The sequence below is a fragment of the Acomys minous genome (genome assembly GCF_964271855.1).
Source record: "Acomys minous genome assembly, chromosome: 2".
Classification (NCBI taxonomy): Eukaryota; Metazoa; Chordata; class Mammalia; order Rodentia; family Muridae; genus Acomys; species Acomys minous.
Genome location: NC_140484.1, coordinates 100,492,797 through 100,512,893, shown reverse-complemented (window position 1 = coordinate 100,512,893; position 20,097 = coordinate 100,492,797). Strand labels below are relative to the sequence as shown.

The window sequence follows — 20,097 nt, the reverse complement described above, 5'->3', positions numbered from 1 at the left end:
GAGAGGGTAAGGGGCGGGGCGTGGGTCCAGGGGCGGGGCCATAAGACGCGGAAGCTCGGCAGCTGTCTACAAAGGGCTGGAGAAACAGGGCAGTGTCGGGGCGGGAGGCCTGGGATCGTGACTGATGCGGCGTGAAGCAACCTTTTGTTCGATGAAAATACTTGTACCGAAAGCAGAAACAGAAAGTGACCACGTGACACCACCGTGGTTCTCTCAGAAATACAGAACAACGCAATTGGAGAAAGAGGCAAGTCGCTCCAGATGGCCAATAGAACTTTTCGATTTCCTGCCCCCACCCCCAGGCATGCCCAATAGTAGCGTTCTCAGTGCCATAGACGCCGCCTGGGTGCTGGGCCGGAACCTGGGTGTCGCGGAACCTTAGGCTCTGAGCTCCAGGTGGCGTGAAGTGCGTATTTGTCGTACGGCTTCCGGCCGGCTTTCAGCCCTCGTGTGGCGCTGTAGTTGCTAGCTATGGCGCCTCGCGTGTCGCGTCGACAGACCCTGGAACGCTGTCTGAGGGAGTTCAGGAAAGCCACCAGCCGACCCGAGTGTTTCCTTACGTAAGTGCAGACCCAGGCCTGGGAGAGGGACCCGTATTGCATGCAGGGCAGCTGGGCGGGCCCGCATCCGGCAACGTCTGAAAGCCAGGAAGGGAAATACAAGTCGCTTAACCCCAATATCAGAAGGTTTTTGCTCCCTTGGCCTGTCAAAACTTTAACACTGAAAGCGGTGCAGTGTAGAACTCCTAGTTGTATGCTGTTGAACTAAATCAAAGTTCAGTTACTTTGCGTCCGGAGAGGCTTATGACACACGCTAGCTTACTTAGTCCGTGCTGATGGCACTTTCTGCATGTGTCCTCAAAATACCCGCCACTTACCTGTCATTAAGCTTTATTGAAAGTATGCACTTGTAGCTTGTCAGTGCACTTCACGACTGTGTTTGCAGAGACCCACAGCCAGACATGAGGCAAAGCCGAGGATCCCTGCGGAAGAAGGGGAGGAAGGATTGTAGGCGCCAGAGGAGTCCAGGACACCCCAGGAACACGACCCACAGAATCAACTAAGTGGGGGCGCGTAGGGGCTCACAGAGACTGAGGAGGCAGCCTTGGAGCCAACAGGGCTCTATGTTAGGTCCTCTGCATAAATGTTATGGTTGTTTAGCTTGGGGTTTTTATGGAACTCCTAAAAGTGTGGGTGTGGGTGTCTCTGATTCTTTTGCCTGCTCTCCGTATCCTTTTCCTCCTACTGGGTTGCCTTGTTTGTGCCTAGTCTTATTGCATCTGGTTATGCCTTGTTCGGTTGAAATCCCTAGGAGGCCTGCTTTTTTTTTTTTTTTTTTTTTTTTTCTTTCCCTAAAGAGAAAAGGAGCAATGGACCTGGGAAAGAGGGTGGGGGGGGGGTGGAAGGAGAGGCAGTGGTGAGGATGTACAGTATGAAAGAAAAGAGAGAGAAAGAATATGAATTAGGACAGACTTCTATATTCCCAGCACTTGCTTAATTATGACTTGGACTTATATTGCAAATTCATACTTTTTTTTTTAAAAAAAAGATATATTTATTATTTATACAGTGTTCTGCCCTCATGTGTGTCTGCACTCCACACACCAGGTCTCATTAGAGATGGTTGTGAGCCACCATGTGGTTGCTGGGAGTTGAACACAGGGCCTTTGGAAGAACAGACAGTGCTCTTAACCTCTGAGCCATCCATTTCTCCAGCCCCACAAATTCAAACTCTTAGCATCCCAGACTCACTGTGTCCCGAATGGAACTTCCCTACCCTTCTAAACGCCGCTCTCCACTGAAGTCATTTCTTCATTTCTAATATCTACGCTTACCATTATTGCCTCGGTAATTACCAGTTCTGTCAGTTCATTTAGTCAGATTCAGCTGGTCTACTTCCTTGATGCCTTCCTCTGTCTCTCTTTCTTGTATTTTCTCTGTCCTGTCAGTCATATCTAAGCTATTTTTAGACTTTAAGTCCTACTTGCCGTACTCACTGCTGGGGCTCCAGCGTCAACCTCCTTCATCCTTATGGATGGTGCTTCAACTTCCTAACAACGCTACCTTTATTATTCTTTCTCTTTCTGAACCATAAACCATCCTTTCATCCTTCTGCTTGCAGCTCTTGGGTTCTCATTATACTTAAAATGACAAGTTCATATCTTTGATCCCTGCATGGTTTGGATCTTGGTCCCTCAGAATAGACAATGTCAGCCTCACAGTCAGCTTCCTCAGTCTCACAACCAGCTGTCTTGGTCTTGCTGATTTTCACTTTGCCTAAAGTCATCTCTTTTTTCAGGGAATTAGTTCTAAATGTTTCTTTTTCTTTCTTTCTTTCTTTTTCTTTTTGTTTTTGTTTTTCAAGACAGGGTTTCTCTGTGTAGCCTTGGCTGTCCTGGACTCACTTTGTAGACCAGGTTGGCCTCAAACTTACAGCTATCCACCTGCCTCTGCCTCCCCAGTGCTGGGATTAAAGGCGTGTGCCACCACGCCCGGCCCCTGAATGTTTCTTATAGCCAGAATACGTGTTCCCAGATCTTTACTATGTAGTCTCTTCTATCTGTAGATCTTAGTTCAGATGTTGTATCCTTAGTGAAATTTTCCCAGATGGTGATCACTTGCCAAATGAATAATAAATGAAGAGTGTATATAATGGAGCAGGTTTGAGGATTCAAGGCTGACTTACTGGGTCTCTCCCGGCAAGCAGATGAGTAGTGATTTTCCAGCTTTCAGTCTGTACAGCAAAGCCAGATACTTTCAGTCTGCCTCATCAGTAAGATACACACTGTTAGGACCAGAATCTGTACTTAAATCTGGTGCTTCATTTATATTTAATTTTGCAAATAAGGTATGCGTTTTATTTTTTGTTTTATTTCAGAATTCTTGATATTACTGTATAATTCATCTCACTTAATCTCCTTTCCCAATAGGATTCAAAATGGACTAGCATCAAACTTCACTTCTTTAACAAAAGTTCTGTATGATTTTAATAAAATATTAGAGAATGGCCGATTCTCTGGAAGCCCTTTACAAAAACTTGCGATAAACAATTTTGATGATGAGCAGATTTGGCAACAACTGGAACTGCAAAATGAACCAATCTTACAATACTTCCAGAAAGCAGTTAGTGAAACCATCGAGGATGAAGATATCAGCCTTCTCCCAGAAAGTGAAGATGAGGAGTGTGAAGAGGATGCCTCAGAGATGGAGGCTGACAGCCAGGAGAACCTGGAGACAGATGTGGAGGAGGAGCAACTGTCGGATGTGGGTGCTGATGTCCCTAAAGGGACTGAGAGAACCAAAAGCTCAAGCAAATCTGACCCAAGGAAAAGTCCAGATTTTAGTGATGAGGATTCTGATCTTGACTTTGACATAGGTAAATTGGAACAACAGACTAAGATGCAAATCAAGCCACCCGGAAAACCAAAAGAAAAGTCTGTGGTAGATGATAAATTTTTCAAACTATCTGACATGGAGAACTTTCTAGAAAAAATAGAAAAGGAAGAAGAAAAAAGACCTGATGATGAGGAAGAGGAAGATATTAACCTGTTTGAAGACATTGACTCGGATGATGATGAGGGAGGGCTATTTGGACGTCAGAAGATTAAGGTAAGGTTTTAGGAAAAGGAACTTTCTCTTTAAACTAAATGTCATGCTTTCCTAAGGAGAAATTTAATGTGCCTCAAAATTCATGAGAGCACAAATAAAGTATTGAAAAACAGGGAAGAAATTAATTAAATTTAAAAACCAAGTCAGTGGGCTGGGCCTGGTGGCACATGCCTTTAATCCCAGTACTCAGGGAGGCAGAGACAGGTGGATCTCTGTGAGCTCAGGGCCAGCCTGGTCTACAAAGCAAGTTCAGGACAGCCAGGGCTATACAGAGAAACCTTGACTTAAAAAAAACAAAACAAAACAAACAAACTGAAATAGTGGTGCAAGAGTATAAGCCTCAGAGGTAGGAGGCTGAGGCTGGAAAAATATGTCCAAAACCAGCCTAGGCTAAGTGATGAGAACCTGTCTCAAAAACCCCTCTCCCCCTCCCCCCAAAAAAAAATTTTTAAAAAAGGAAAGAAAAGGCCAAAAGATGATTGTAACAATTATCAATTTGGAGATTGTTTTATTTTTAATTAATAGTAATTAGAAGTTTTGAGATATGGACTAGTACACTCTTAGGTGTTATAAGTAGATGTGTGCTTTCATTCAATTTGTTGTGTTCTGGCTGTCCTTATGGTTTTACAGTAGCTAACTAGTTGCTAGTTTCCCTAATAACTATTTTTGGCTGGGGTGGTGTTAAAGTTAGAAAGCATTCTGTATGTGTGTATAATATACATAGGCATATAAGTGGTTTTATATGTTTTTCTATCTTTAAACTTTTCAAAACATTTTTATTTTAGCCAAATAAAAGTTCTAGAAATCTGAAATACAAGGACTTCTTTGATCCAGTTGAAAGTGATGACGACGTAACTAGTGTTATGGATGACGAGCTGGGTTCAGACAAAGAGGAAGGATTTGCTGAAGAAGAAGAAAACATTTCTGAAACGTGAGCATTTCAAGTCTTTCTTTACTTTGTATTAGTAGTGGTCCAGTCATAGATATAAGGTATGTCCTCAGAGTTATCAAATATATAACAGAAGTTAAACTCCAAATCTAGTACCAGAAAACGTCTCTGAATTTCAAAGGACACTGGAGATCACTTAGGAAGAAAATTTGCATCAGCACTAGTAGTCAGCCTTTTATTTTTATTTTATTTATTACTGGGTTTTTGAGACAGAGGTCTCTGTAAAATATTCCTGGCTGTCCTGGAACTTGCTCTGCAGACTAGGCTGGCCCCAAACTCACAGAAATGAGCCTGCCTCTGCATCCTGAGTGCTGGGATGAAAGATGTGTTTCATTACTGCCCAGCTAGCCTTTTATATTATAAAAAAGAAGCTTGCATTTGGGTTTTGTGCCAATAAAACTTTCTTTTTAAGTTTTAAAAATTTATTTTATCTGTATGAGTGTTTTATTTACATGTATGTCTGCACACCATATCCGTGTTTGGTGCCTGCAAAGGCCAGAAGAGGATGTCAGATTCCCTGGGACTAGAGATACAGTGCCACCAAACAGTTGTGAGCCACCATCTGAGTGCTGGGAATTGAACCTCTGGAAGAGCTGCCAATGTTCTTTGCAATCTCTCCAGCTCCTGGTGTTATTTATTTATTTATTTATTTTTAAGTAAGCATTTTGTATCATGGTTGATAATGTATTTGATGTATTAGTACTTTTTGTTTTATTTCCACATAGCTAACATTTCACATAAAGAATCTCTTCCTTAGCCATGTGTAATGGCATACAACTAAGTAATCATAGCACTTGGAAGACAGAGGTGTGTCTCTGTGAGTTTCTCTAGCCTAAGTTTACCCAAAGATTTCAAAGACAACCAGGGATACAGAGAGAGGGGGATAGATAGATAGGTGGGTAGAAAGGAAAGGGGCCGGGGAGGAGGAGGAGGGAGTAAAGAAAAGTCTCTTCCTTTTGGGCCATTGAGATGGCTCAGTAGGTAAAACATAGATAAAAGCAATTGCTGTGCAAGACTGGTGACCTGAATGATCAGAAAATTTGATACCCTAAACTCACAAAAGTTATCCTATGGCCTCCACATTTGTGCTGTGCTACATGTATGCCTACATGTGTCATGCATACAAAATACTAAATAAATAAATAAAATTTTAAAGGATTTTTGTTCCTTAGAGACTTAGCAACCCTAGAAGTTCTGAATATTGAATGACATTAGGTATTTAAAAGTACTTTATAATCGGAATATTTATCTTTGAGTTTCTAGAGGCTTGTAGAATTTTTCCTTTGATAACCATCTTGGTATTATAGGGATGAAGACACTGACCTGGAAGAAAATGAGCATAGTGAGCAACGTAAAGAAAGCTTGAAAAGAGTGACCTTTGCTTTGCCAGGTGATGAGGCTGAAGACACAAGTCCCTTAGCTGTAAAGCAGGAATCTGATGACGTTAAATCCTCTTTTGAGAAGAGACAGGAGAAGGTAATTCATGTTTAACATGGTGGGAACTTTGCTTTTAAAAAGCCAAGGCCTTGCTCCGCAGAGATTGTGCGCCCTCAGCTAGGTATTATGGTGTATTCTGTAAACCTAGCACTTGGAGGGCTGAGACAGGAGGATTATGTCAAGTTCAGGCCCAAATTTGGCTAATTAGCATCAAACCTGCTGAGGCTGTGTAGCCGACCTTATCTCATAAAAGAAATAATAACAATCCTGTGTATACTCTATATAGATAACAGATGAAAAGCACCTCATGATTTGTATAAGTTAGGGCCTCCGTGTCTTAGCCCATAGCCTTCGTTTGGAGCCAGATTTGTGAAATCTTTGTATCTCTGTGCCTATTTACTGTCTGTGGCGTGCTGCTTCTGCTTAACCATCCTGGGACCCTCTTAACTGTTCCAGCTGCTCTAGGAAAGTATGTCTCTTTGTGAGTGCTGGACAGATTAGATAGATAGATAGATAGATAGATAGATAGATAGATAGATAGATAGATAGATAGAATTATGCAGTTAATTTTAATAAACTTAGTTTGGCCCTTGTCCTGTGGTTCTATCATTTTATTCATCTTAAAATTACATCACACAGAAATTAGAACAAGTAGAAAATACAGGATCACAATTACCTAAGAATTATTTTTCAAAAGTAATTTAAATTAAATTCAGGATTGTCACCTTGTCTCTAGGAAAGATAGAAAGTCTGAAGGAAATAACTTTATAATGAATTGCTATCTTAATATCTTCCTGCCTCACTTCTCCCCACTTTCCAAAAAATACTTCACAAAGGAATTATACAAACTTTCAAGAAATAAGTCATTTGGTGCTTAGTTGATACTCAACATATAAAAAGTAAAGCAGAATTTATAAATGGCACTAATTAAATCTAACTCAACATGTAAGTGTCCGCATAGTCTTTAGCCTCATTATCAGGTAGTTATATAAGAATCCAGAATAACTAGGTGAGAACAGTGCCTCACAGTCAGGTGGCATCATTCTTTTAATTCAGTGTTAGGGAATCAGCAGAGTTCTTGTTTTAGAGATTGAGGGGGTAAAAAGTATGACCAGCTCCAGGTATGTCAGGGCGATTTGGCCAAATTTTATTCCTTTTCTTATTCAGTGAACTACAAATGCATCAGGTCAAAAGCTGCCATTATGGCTATTGGCCTGATAGAAGAAACAAGAGTAAGACAATGTCCATTGTTACACTCCCCACTCTCATCTAACATTTGTTTTAGACTTGTCTGTGTAGCAACAAAAACAAAAGATAATGAAGGCTAAAATGAATGCGCTGTTATTTGCAGAAGATCTGTTGAGACCTAATAGGTGAGCAGAAGGGCAAGTAGGGAAATAGGAAGATTCTGTAAGATGAAACTAACATTCTGTCTGCTAATGTGTTTAAAACTGTCTGTTATGGGGTGGAGGTGAGAAATTTGGGTGTGGAGTCAAGAGCCAGGCTTCGTCAATGCCAACATTCAAAGACAAAAATTACTTTAGGATGTTGTAAAAGGATGCCCCACATAGCTCCTGATGCTTCAGGGGAGTTAAGTACATTAGTAAGCATAAGCATTTCAAAATAACTCCTGTCTTATTCCTAGATGAATGAAAAAATCGCGTCTTTGGAAAAAGAGTTGTTGGAACAAAAGCCTTGGCAGCTTCAAGGGGAAGTGACAGCTCAGAAGCGGCCAGAGAACAGCCTTCTAGAAGAGACCCTCCACTTTGACCACGCCGTCAGGATGGGTATGTCACCTGCTGAGCTTCTGCAGTGTGTCTGCTTTTGTGCTTTTTTGTAGTTCGTTTCAGAAAGATTTTGAGTACTGTTTGTTTTTTTTCCCCCTGCTGCTTGTTTTTTTAAAACTTGCAAACATACAAAAAAGTTGAAAAAATAAGAATAAATAGTACAGTGGATATCTGTGTGCCATTTAACGGAATTCACCAGATGGTAACAGTTTGCAATCTTTGCCTTCTGTCTCCTGTGCATCTTTGTGATTATGTATGCCCCTCCCCCATCACTAAAGAATAATTGTCAGAGGCTGGAAAAATGGCTCTGTTGCTAAAGAACTTGCTCTACAAGCATGTGGGCCTAAATTGAGACCCCCAGTTCCCACACAAAAAGCTCCTGAAATCCTAGTGCCGAGGAGTCAGCCATGGGAGAATGGCTGGAGATTGCTAACCAGCTACTCTGGTGGAATTGATGTCATAGGTTCAGTTAGAGACCCTGCCTCAACAAACAAGGTGGAGGGCATTCCAGCAAGGTGCCCAGTGTTGACCTCAGGTGTCCACATGACACAGACAGGTGTCATATGCATCCACTCACGGAGAAGGAAAATTGTCAATATCATGGAAGTGTTGTCATTTACCATAGCCATTCAAGTTTTATGGCCCTTAAACTTGGAGGACCATCAGAAGATGGACCAACCAGTACAGTGCAGTTTGTGGAATGCTTGAATTCCCGGATATGATCCCTAGTCCAGCAGAAACCAGGCATGGTGGCCTATCCTAGCATTTGTGATTGAAGGAGACATGCCAGAGGTTCAACAGAAGTTTAAAATCACCCTCAGGCAAGTTTGAGACCAGCCTGGGCTGTCTGAGACTCTGTCATAACATATACACCCTGCCTGAGAGAGAGAGAGAGAGAGAGAGAGAGAGAGAGAGAGAGAGAGAGAGAGAGAGAGAGAGAGAGAGAGAGAAGAGAGAGAAGAGAGAGAGGGAGGGAGGGAGGGAGGGAGGGAGGGGGAGAGGGAGAGAATGAGTTGAGAGAATTGTCTTTTCTACAGAAATAAAATGTAAACTCATTTGACTTTTTTCTCCTCTACCCCCACCCCCCAAATGGTCTCTCTGTAGCCCTGGCTGTCCTGGAACTCGCTCTGTAAACCAGGCTGTCCTTGAACTCAGAGGTCCACCTGCTCTGCCTCCTGAGTGTTGATGAAAGGGTTGCACTACCACTCCCAGCTTTGAATCTAATGGATATAAGAAAGAACTTGATGAATAGCGAGGGTTTACAGTTCAGTTGTGAACAGTTCAGTGAGCTGTGGCAGGGCGCAGGCCTAAAAACAACACTATAAGCAATTCTCCACTGTCTGATTAGAAGGTGTAGAGTTGGCCTAAGGATTTATATTTTAGTTCCCAGCTACTGCTTATGTTGTGGGTCTAACAAGGATTTGCGAATCCCTGGTCTGATGTGTATTTTTCTAACAAACATGTCTTATGTTTCTTTTAGCCCCTGTAATCACAGAGGAAACCACTCTCCATCTAGAAGATATCATTAAACAGAGGATACGAGATCAGGTGAGTAAAAACCGAGTGAATTTTAAATTAATTTTCACTGCAATTTTTAGAAATAATGCTTTGTTAATTTTATTTGGTCCTCTTGTCTTCAAAGCCTGAGACTGGACCCAGGTATTTTTACCTTCACTGTAGGGCATTGCTCTATATTCATGCCCAAGAAAGTACCATGCCTGCTGGGAGGGCTAGCCAGGATCATCAGTTCTGAGTCTTGGTGACTGGGTGGCTAATAGAGCTAATGATGGACACCTGGTTTGCTATGGTCATACCGAGACCCTTCCTCAGTTTAGGCACTGTATCTGCTGTAGTAAATCAAGGTGGACCTTTTCAGATGTTAATGACCTAGAAAAATTTGGGGGAAGTTCATCTGGTTTTGTAAGCTTAGAATAAAAATAGGCATTATATGACAAGTACAGTAAGAGATGCTTCCTTAATGTGTCTACATGGAGGAGCAAGAGCAGGACAGTACTGTATGAGAGTGTCTTAAAATTTGGAATAAAGTACAAAAACTAGGTTTTTTTAATCACATAGTAAGGTGGGCTGGAGAAATGGTTCTAAAGTAAAGTAAATCTAAGGGTTGGTGGTATGGCTTTGGCGGAACCCTTGCTTGGCATGCCTGAGCCTCTGGTTTAATTCCTAGCAAATGGTGACAAGGAAATGAAAGTTGGTAACCATGAGAAAGATTAATTTTAAGACAAAGGCAGAAGGAATATTTGGGCTAATAGCTTCTTTGTTCTTCATCATACTTTATTTAAAAAGTCACTTTTTTTTTTTTGAGACAAATCTCACTGTGTGTCCTGGCTGGCCTGGAATACTATATTGACCAGGGTTCTTTAGAACTCAAAAAGATCTACCTACCTCTGCCTCTCTAGTACTGGGGTTAAAAGTGTGGGCCATCATATTTAGTGCTTGCTATTATTACTAATTTTGAGACAAGGTTTCATTTACCCCTAGGTGGCCTGGAACTAAGTGAGTAGCCCAGGGATGACCTTGAGCTTCTGATCCTCCTGCCTCTACCTTTTAAGTGCTGGTATTACAGGCATGGACCACCATGCACTGTTGGTATTGCAGGCATGGACCACCATGCACTGTTGGTATTGCAGGCATGGGCCACCATGCACTGTTGGTATTGCAGGCATAGACCACCATGCTCTGTTGGTATTACAGGCATGGACCACCATGCACTGTTGGTATTGCAGGCATGGACCACCATGCACTGTTGGTATTGCAGGCATGGACCACCATGCACTGTTGGTATTGCAGGCATGGACCGCCATGCACTGTTGGTATTATAGGCATGGACCACCATGCACTGTTGGTATAGCAGGCATGGGCCACCATGCACTGTTGGTATTGCAGGCATGGGCCACCATGCACTGTTGGTATTGCAGGCATGGACCACCATGCACTGTTGGTATTGCAGGCATGGGCCACCATGCACTGTTGGTATTGCAGGCATGGGCCACCATGCACTGTTGGTATTGCAGGCATGGACCACCATGCACTGTTGGTATTGCAGGCATGGGCCACCATGCACTGTTGGTATTGCAGGCATAGACCACCATGCTCTGTTGGTATTACAGGCATGGACCACCATGCACTGTTGGTATTGCAGGCATGGACCACCATGCACTGTTGGTATTGCAGGCATGGACCACCATGCACTGTTGGTATTGCAGGCATGGACCACCATGCACTGTTGGTATTATAGGCATGGACCACCATGCACTGTTGGTATTGCAGGCATGGGCCACCATGCACTGTTGGTATTGCAGGCATGGACCACCATGCACTGTTGGTATTGCAGGCATGGACCACCATGCACTGTTGGTATTTCAGGCATGGGCCACCATGCACTGTTGGTATTGCAGGCATGGACCACCATGCACTGTTGGTATTGCAGGCATGGGCCACCATGCACTGTTGGTATTGCAGGCATGGGCCACCATGCACTGTTGGTATTGCAGGCATGGGCCACCATGCACTGTTGGTATTGCAGGCATGGGCCACCATGCACTGTTGGTATTGCAGGCATGGGCTACCATTGCACTGTTGGTATTGCAGGCATGGGCCACCATGCACTGTTGGTATTGCAGGCATGGGCCACCATGCACTGTTGGTATTGCAGGCATGGGCCACCATGCACTGTTGGTATTTCAGGCATGGGCCACCATGCACTGTTGGTATTGCAGGCATGGGCTACCATTGCACTGTTGGTATTGCAGGCATGGACCACCATGCACTGTTGGTATTGCAGGCATGGACCACCATGCACTGTTGGTATTGCAGGCATGGGCCACCATGCACTGTTGGTATAGCAGGCATGGGCCACCATGCACTGTTGGTATTGCAGGCATGGGCTACTATTTATTGTACTGTTGGTATTGTAGGCATGGACCACCATGCACTGTTGGTATTGCAGGCATGGGCTACCATTGCACTGTTGGTATTGCAGGCATGGGCTACCATTGCACTGTTGGTATTGCAGGCATGGACTACCATTGCACTGTTGGTATTGCAGGCATGGACTGCCATGCGCTGTTTTGTGGGGCAGAGGAGTAAATCCAAATAAGCATTCTATCAGGCAAGCTATAACCCCAGCCCCAGATAATCACTTTAGAAGTTGAAAATTAATTTCTTTGCTGTAATTCTTACTGGCTATAATATATAAATGTTTGATTCTATTAACTTTTTTTGCATTTCAGGCTTGGGATGATGTAGAACGAAAAGAAAAACCTAAAGAGGATGCGTATGAATATAAAAAGCGTTTAACGCTAGACCATGAGAAGAGTAAGCTGAGCCTCGCTGAGATTTATGAGCAGGAATATATCAAACTCAACCAGGTAAGGTGACCTCCAAGGCAGGGCCGTGCCTGCTGAAGATACCCAGATCTTCAGTCAGTCCTGATCTAATCTAGCTGTCAGACACGCTGGCGATAGGGGGCGAATGAGACGCACATGGGGTTTGCTCTGCAAAGAGCGTTGGTCATCACAATATGTATAATCAGCTGCTGACTTTTCTGCAATTTTAATAGGGCATTGTAATTCTAAAATCATATTTCTTTGACACTTGAAATAATTGATATATTCTATATCTTTATGAAATGATCTTGATCCTTGTGCTATTTTGTTTTATTTTTCTTAAATTCTAAAATTAATTTCTAGTAGGACAAGGTCATATCCTGGGAAGACTTGTTTTTCCACCTGGGTTTATTAATGTGGGCCACAGGCACAGAGAGCCAGTCACTTCTTATTCCTGTGCGCCACACCCCCTAGTCTCCCTACCCCACCCCCACTGTGCACGCACGCTTCTATGTTAATTGTGAAAAACAAGATAACAAAAGACTATTGTAGCCTTTCATGGTGCACTTTGGGGCCAGGGGAAGAACAAATATTAAACTCTGACTCCATAGAGTTAAATCTGTTGTTTTCATATTAGTGAGATTAATCTGAGTGACACTTTAACAGATTGCACTCGCTCAACAGAAAAGAAAACATTCTTTTATATAAACCACTCATCAGGCATGATGGTGCACTCCTGAAATCCCAGGACTCAGGGGACCAGTAAGAGTGCTCATATTTTGAGGTAGTGAGACTATGTCTTGAAAAACCAAAAATACATAAGTGAATAATTCTGAGGCACTTTCTGTAGTTCTGGGCAAGTGCTGCTTCACTGTAGTGTCTAAGTCCTTGCTCACCAATCTGCTGCTGCCTGTCCCTCCCTTCTCTGCTATGTTACACCTTAGGCCTGTGAGTTTGCCTGTTTGGAACATTTTGTATAAATGAAGTCACACAATTTTTGACTCATTTAGCATTATATCTTCATGTTGGCATTTATATTAGCACTTTATTTCTATTTTATTTCTGGATAATATTCCATTTATATATGTGCCATGGTTTCTTGATTCATTTCCCTCCCCTCGTCCTCCTTCCTCTTCCTCCTCTTCTTCCTCTCTTCCTCCTCCTCTTCCCCTTCTTCCTTCTCCCCCTCTTCCTCCTCTTCCCTCTTATTCCTCCTCCTCCTTCTCTTCTTCCTCCTCTTCTTATTCCTCCTCCTCTTCCTCCTCCTCCTCCTCCTCCTCTTCCTCCTCCTCCTCCTCCTCCTCCTCCTCCTCCTCCTTCTTCTTCTTCTTCTTCTTCTTCTCTCTCTCTCTCTCTCTCTCTCTCTCTCTCTCTCTCTCTCTGTGTGTGTGTGTGTGTGTGTACCTACTTTTGTTTCCTTGACTCTAATTCTCTTTAACCTTCTGTGAACTGCCAAGCATACTGCCATTGCGACTGCATCATTTTACTTTGCTATCAGTAATTCCTAGCATTCAAATTTCTTCACCTTCACCAACATTTGTTAATTTTCCTTAAATATAGTCATCTTATTATTAGTAGCTTAACTCTTGGTGCAAAATACCAAAGGAATTGAACTGTTAGTTCTAAATTTCAGACGCAATGGGTACTAAACTGTGCATGCCTGTAGTTGTTGGCAGGCACCAGCACCATTATGGTGCTGATACCTGTAATTTTGCTTTTGGGACATTCTCTCCTTCCTTTTTAAAATAATGTAACACTATGTAACCCACACTGGTGTTCAACTTGTAATGTTGCCTCAGCCCTCTGCATGCTGGGAATTGCTGGTAGCTCCATCATTCCTGAATGGGATTTGGTTTTGTTTGAGACAAGAGCTCACTCTGTAGCCCTGGTTGACCTCAGACTCACAGAGATCTGCCTGCCTGCCTGCCTCTGCCTCTCCAGGCTGGGGATAAAGGTGTGCACCACCATATCGGGCTGGAATGTTGCTGGATAGTTAAAGCTGTGGTTCTGAGGAACTAGGGGCACCCTCATTGCTTGTTGTGTTTTGTCTGTGGCACACTGCTAAGCTACTTTGTCTCATGTTGACTTGCTCACTTAGCAAAAAACGGAAGAAGAAGAAAATCCAGAGCATGTAGAAATTCAGAAGATGATGGATTCTCTCTTCCTAAAATTGGATGCTCTATCAAACTTCCACTTCATCCCCAAACCGGTATGTGAATTAACAGTGCGGTGTTAAAAACAGCTTATGTGAACTTAATAGCTCGGAGCTCCAGGCAACGTCCCGACACAAACCTGCAAGTTACTACAGGGCTTCAGTAAAGGAGGGGCACTTTGTTCTTGGGTTAATTCTGCCTTCCGTTCTGCTGCGACCTAATCTCCAGCGAGCCCCTCAGCTGTGAGCCTCCTCCCCTTCAGGGATCCTTCCTCCCCTAAGTGTGTCCCTCACGTGGATAGGTGCCTGCTGCAAGTCATAAGTCACGTCAGGTTCTCTGCTTTCATCACTTTCACTGCCCCAAACACTAAGAGGTTTTACTGTTCATGTGTTGCAGATGAGCATACTGAAGTTTGGAACGTGGGAGGGGCAGAACTAGCAGTGGGTCCATGTGCTCTGTACTGCCTGTTCGTTTGTTTGTTTGTTTGTTTGTTTGTTTGAGACAGGGCTTCTCTGTGTAGCCTTGGCTATCCTGGACTTGTTTTGTAGACCAGGCTGGCCTCGAGCTTACAGAGGTCGCCTAGCTCTGCCTCTTGAGTGCTGGGATTAAAGACGTGTGCCACCATGCCCAGCCACTGTGTACTGCTTATTGCGCTCCGTCCAGTCCCAGACTGCTCAGTCTCCTATCCAGTCCTGAGTCTTTTCCTGGGCTGGCTGAGAATCCACTAACTCCTTGAAACTCCATCTGCTTACAGCCATTGTGACTCTATGAAAGGGGCTTGAGCCGTCATGGTGCTTGTTTGCGTGTTGCCCTTTGGAGTTTCTTTTGAATGTTGTGGACTAAAGACTAATCTAGGTGTCAGAAGCATGCAAAGGTGAAGGAAACCTGTGCCCACCATGTTTCTTGAGACAAGGTCTCTTCATTGACTCTGAAGGTCACTGTTTCAGATAGACACAGTTGTCAGTGAGCTTCCAGATTCTGCCTGTCTCCTGTGCAGACATACCCATTTGTTACATGGAGATTGGTGGTTTGAATTCATGACCTCTCACTTTAACAGCAAGCACCTAACCCACTGAACCGTTGCCCCGGCCTCTGTTTGCCTTTTGCTGTTGTTTTACAGTTTACTCTTCCGGAATGCCAATGGCTGTTACAGGCCCCTTTAATATTTTCCTTTTCATATTCAGGTCTGTATTTCACACCATCTCTGCTGATATGAACTTTTCACCAGCTGCCATATTCCACTGTGGTTTGAAATTGCCTCCCTGTTTGTTTTTGATTGTCAGAGAACACATTATTTCTTGTAAATATCTGAAAGTGGCCTGTTTGGAAAAAACTTTTTTTTCACATTCCATATTTTCTTCTTACTTATAATCTAGGATCCTGGCCTGTTTCTCATGTGTTTTTACTCTTAAGACATTTCCCCAGAATGTTGTCCTCTATGTCTGGCGTGGACACAGATATCCTGAAATGATAGTAGCTACGATTACCTATACTGTCCCTCACAAGACTGAGCATGTTAATGTTCCCCCATAAACAGTTTTGAGCCACTTTATGCTAATTATAAAGCTGGTTTCTAGTAGCTTGAATAGTTTATCAAGTAGTCTGTATTTTTCTCATAAGCATGTTTTCATGTTTCTTCAGAGAGCTTAAAATTTTCCAAAACAAAAAGTGAGATTATAAGAATCATTATATTTTTAAGTAGATAGAATTGCTTGGGAATGTCCACATAGGTGACATGGAGTAGTATTTGGCTGCAGCAGAGATGCTGTGTAGATATGCAAATATAAATGCTATTGGAATGCTTTGTTGCTGCCATCGTCATGACTGTCATTCCACTCAGTACACTGATGTCTTTTTATTTTGCTTTGTTTCGTTTTCTGCTTCTTTTTATTGTATAATTTAAAAGAACAAATTTCTCTCATACAGTACATTCCAACCACAGCGTCTCCTCCCTCTACTCCTCTCAGTTCCCCACCCACCTCCCCTCTCCCTCAGAGCCACCCTCCTTCATTTCCCCTGAGAAAGAACAGGCCTCTCAGGGATCTCAACCAGACACGGCACAAGATGCAATAAGGCCAGTTACAGTTACAGACCTCGCACTGAGGCTGGGTGAGTCAACCCAGTAGGAGGAAGGGGTCTTAAGAGCAGGTGAATGAGTCAGAGATACCCCCATTCTCACTGTCAGGTGCCCTCCTCCCAAAAAACCTACCAAGCCAACAACCCTAACATATATGCAGAGGAAGTTAATTCCATAAAAAACTTCTTGGATGATGTTTGTTCCATTTCCTTCTCCTCAGTAAATGCCTGTCTTTTTCCTAGCCTGTTCCTGAAATTAAAGTTGTGTCGAATCTGCCAGCTATAACCATGGAGGAAGTGGCCCCAGTGAGCGTCAGTGATGCAGCCCTCTTGGCCCCAGAGGAAATTAAGGTGAGAAGCCAGTGTGGAAATGTTCAGTGACTCCCTGGAAGTAAGGTCACTGAAGCCGGTCTGCATTATTTAGTGTAACTTTCCTTGAGTTTTAGTCTTTATTCCAGTGTATCTCAGTAATTTCTAGGTGTGTTCCCCCACACTCCTGTAACTGAGTTGTACGCCCATTGATACAGCCAACTGCACTTGAAAATATTCAGCAAAGTTGAGTCTGTATTGAGCATGTGCAGACTTTACAGCCGCTATTTGTATGTAGAGTTTTCAGTGTCCTAGGTTTCAGGTAATCCATGCATAGTTTGAAGTGTAAGGAAGCATGAATGTAGGTGATATAAATAGTTAATTTCATATACAAGGTTTGAGCATGTGGGAACTTGGGTATCTGCAGGGCCGTGGGATTGGTCCACTGTGAATATGGATGCCTACATGGTGAGACGAATGATTAATTAATACTTAATTACCAATCTTGTGTGTTCAGGCATCAGTGCAAGTTGCAGATAAGATTATTACAAATGCTTTTAAAGTGACTGCTTTAGTCTTGTGAAGATGCAGTAATTCTTTAGTATTGGCCCACACCACGTTGCCTCTGACCATAGTAATCATAAAGTGCAGTGTAAAGCTTGCCATTGTTGAAGCCTAGAGTCCAGCAGACCATTTACACCCTGGAACACATGGATATACCAGGTGCCGGTGTCCTCTGACTCCTGAACACGCAAACTCTTCCCTTACAGAAACAGTGGCTTCCGGCAGGCCCATATCTGCTCTGTCGGAGAAGCAGCAGAGTCTCCTGTTAGTTTCACTTGCCTAGTTACACGTATCGCCACCGCTGCTGTCAGAACCTCTGCCATCTTAGGCCAGTGATAACTGGCATGATGAGCTGACAGTTCAGGAGAAATGAGGAAGTCAGTTTTTGCTGGAGACAGGTTTCCCTGCTTCCTCTCTTCCTTGATCCAAACCTAGGAGCTGTTGTTCACAGCTTAGAGCCAAGGCTGAGTCAGACATGTCCTGGTTCCATGTTGGAGAGCACCTGTTGGCCAGTATTGGGGGCTTGAGAGCCTAGCTCTCTGTGTTTCCTGTGTGAGTTCATTTGGGTCTGAACTGTAGAGCAGGTCAGTTCCAGCAAAGAACACAGTGTAGGCTTTAGAGTTACCAGAGCTCCTTGGAACCAAACAGGGCTTGCTCTGCATCCTCAGATGCTGTGCCACAGACATCCAGCCATTGGCCATTGAGTGCTCATCCTCGCATCCCTCAGCAGATGCTAGACTGAGATAACAAGTACGGTGGTGGTTTAGGGCTTTTATTTATTTGGTGAGATTTTTTTGTTTGTTTATTTTTGTTTTTGTTTTTAATAGGAGAAAAATAAAGCTGGAGATCTAAAAACAGCTGCTGAGAAAACAGCTACAGACAAGAAACGGGAACGGAGGAAAAAGAAATTTCAGAAACGTTTGAAAATAAAGGAGAAGGAGAAGCGGAGAAAATTGCTTGAAAAGAGCAACCCAGATCAGCCTGGGAAGTCCAGCAGGGCAGCGGCTTCAGAGAAGCTGAAGCAGTTGACCAGAACAGGCAAAGTGTCCTTGCTGAAGGTAAGTGAGGAGAGGCCTGTCAGGGTGCGTGGCATGCCTTCGGCTGCTTCTCAGCTCGGGTGTCCAGCTGCCCCTGGGTTGTAGAAGCTCACTGCTCAAGGGTGGCCCCAGCTCCCTACAGGCTTTCTGTGGACCTTTATTTACAGTGACAGGTCTGGCAGCAAGTTTTCTTCTATTCTCTTTCTCCCCCTCTAAGATACAAGGGAGTTGTGATAATGGAATATATTTGTTAAGGTGGTGATTGAGGTTTTGTCGTGGCTTTTCATGTTATGCATTTATTCATTGTTGGAATCATACTGTACTATTAGTCTTTGGGTTTTCTCACACAAGCACGTTTTGGTAACATGTCTGTTCTCTTTTAACTGCAGGATGAACGAAAAGATAAGCCCTTAAAGTCATCTCAGGCGTTCTTTTCTAAATTGCAAGATCAAGTGAAAATGCAGATTAATGATGCAAAACAACCAGGGAAGGTAAAGAAGAAAAAGCAGGACATATCTGTTCATAAATTGAAGCTGTAATATATTTGAGTTTAATGTATAAATCTGTATGTTTCTATCATTATTTTGTTTTATAATAAAATTCTTGAGGCCTAAGTGTTTCCTGTTGTTTTGATAAAGACCATGACCAAAGAAACTTGTGGAAGAAAGGGCTAATTCATTTTACAGCTTACAGTCTATCACTGTTTACTGGCTTTCCCAGCTTGCTCTCTCCACAGAACTACTTCCTCAGGGCTTATAACACTCATGGGGTTATCAATCATTAATTCAGGAAATCTCCCACAGGCTTCCTTCCTTCCTTCCTTCCTTCCTTCCTTCCTTCCTTCCTTCCTTCCCTCCTTCCTTGCTTCCTTCCATTTTTCTTTGTGTAACAGCCCTGGCTGTCCTGGAGCTCAGAGAGATCACCTGCCTCTGCCTCGCAAGTGCTGGGATTAAAGGTGTGTGCCACCATGCCCGGTTTAGAGGCATTTTCTTACTTGAGGTTCTTTTTTTCCCAGGTAACTCTAGCTTGTGTTAAATTGACAAAAATAAATAAATAAATAACCAGCACGGACCATCTTTGCTTGATGGGAACTGTTTGAGACTTCACAGTGCTGTGGCAAAGTTAATTGGAAAGCCTCTTTGGGACCAGGGGTGGCACACACCCATAATCCCAGCCACTCAGGAGATGGAGACTGAGTGCTTCCCCCCTCCCCCTGCCCTCATCCTCCCCTCCCCCTCCTTCATTGGTGCCCTCCAGGCTGATAGCACTGACCACATTTGCTATGAGAAGTGCTCAGAGCCAGCCGTTTTGCTCATAGCCAGTTGTCTACGTACATAGTCCTTTAAGTTCTTGATTTTCTTTTCCCACTATTGTGTCTGTTATTTCACGAAACAGCATATACATATGTGGCTTACACCTTTCCCCTTGGAAAGTCTTAATACCCTACAAAGGGTTAGCACAGGGAGAGACTACAGTTCATAGAGGACAGACATGATCTAGAAGGGAATCTAGAAGCAACAAGCTCAATCCAGTTTGGAATGTAGACTGGCAGTCTTCAAAGTCTCCTGTGACCACCAGGGGTCCATTGCTCAGACTTCTCCATTCAAATGTCTTTGATTGATGATGTCATGGAAAAATAAGGAGCCTTACTTCCAGATAGGTGGAGAATGAGACTAAAACTAAGAACGACTGGAAAGGCTCTTGTTTTTCATCTGCAGAGGTCAAATCCAATGGTGAAGGTCCTGTGTAGAGTTATTTATTAAGGCTGAATGTCACTATAAGCAGATAGAGTTAAGCTCTAGGATTAAACACTGGTTCTGTGAGTTTATTT

At 43.3% G+C, this 20,097-nt stretch overlaps 1 protein-coding gene across 1 annotated transcript; it reads left to right on the top strand.

The window, feature by feature from the left end:
* The first annotated feature begins 387 nt into the window (after positions 1-387).
* On the top strand, positions 388-18,880 carry MPHOSPH10 (M-phase phosphoprotein 10). The gene is made up of 11 exons (XM_084765526.1): positions 388-560; positions 2,930-3,608; positions 4,394-4,539; positions 5,865-6,033; positions 7,640-7,781; positions 9,262-9,329; positions 12,032-12,169; positions 14,226-14,336; positions 16,600-16,707; positions 18,057-18,287; positions 18,656-18,880. Exons 1-11 carry the CDS (start codon positions 472-474, stop codon positions 18,803-18,805), a joined length of 2,031 nt encoding a protein of 676 aa, XP_084621652.1. The 5' UTR covers positions 388-471; the 3' UTR covers positions 18,806-18,880.
* Positions 18,881-20,097: the final 1,217 nt, after the last annotated feature.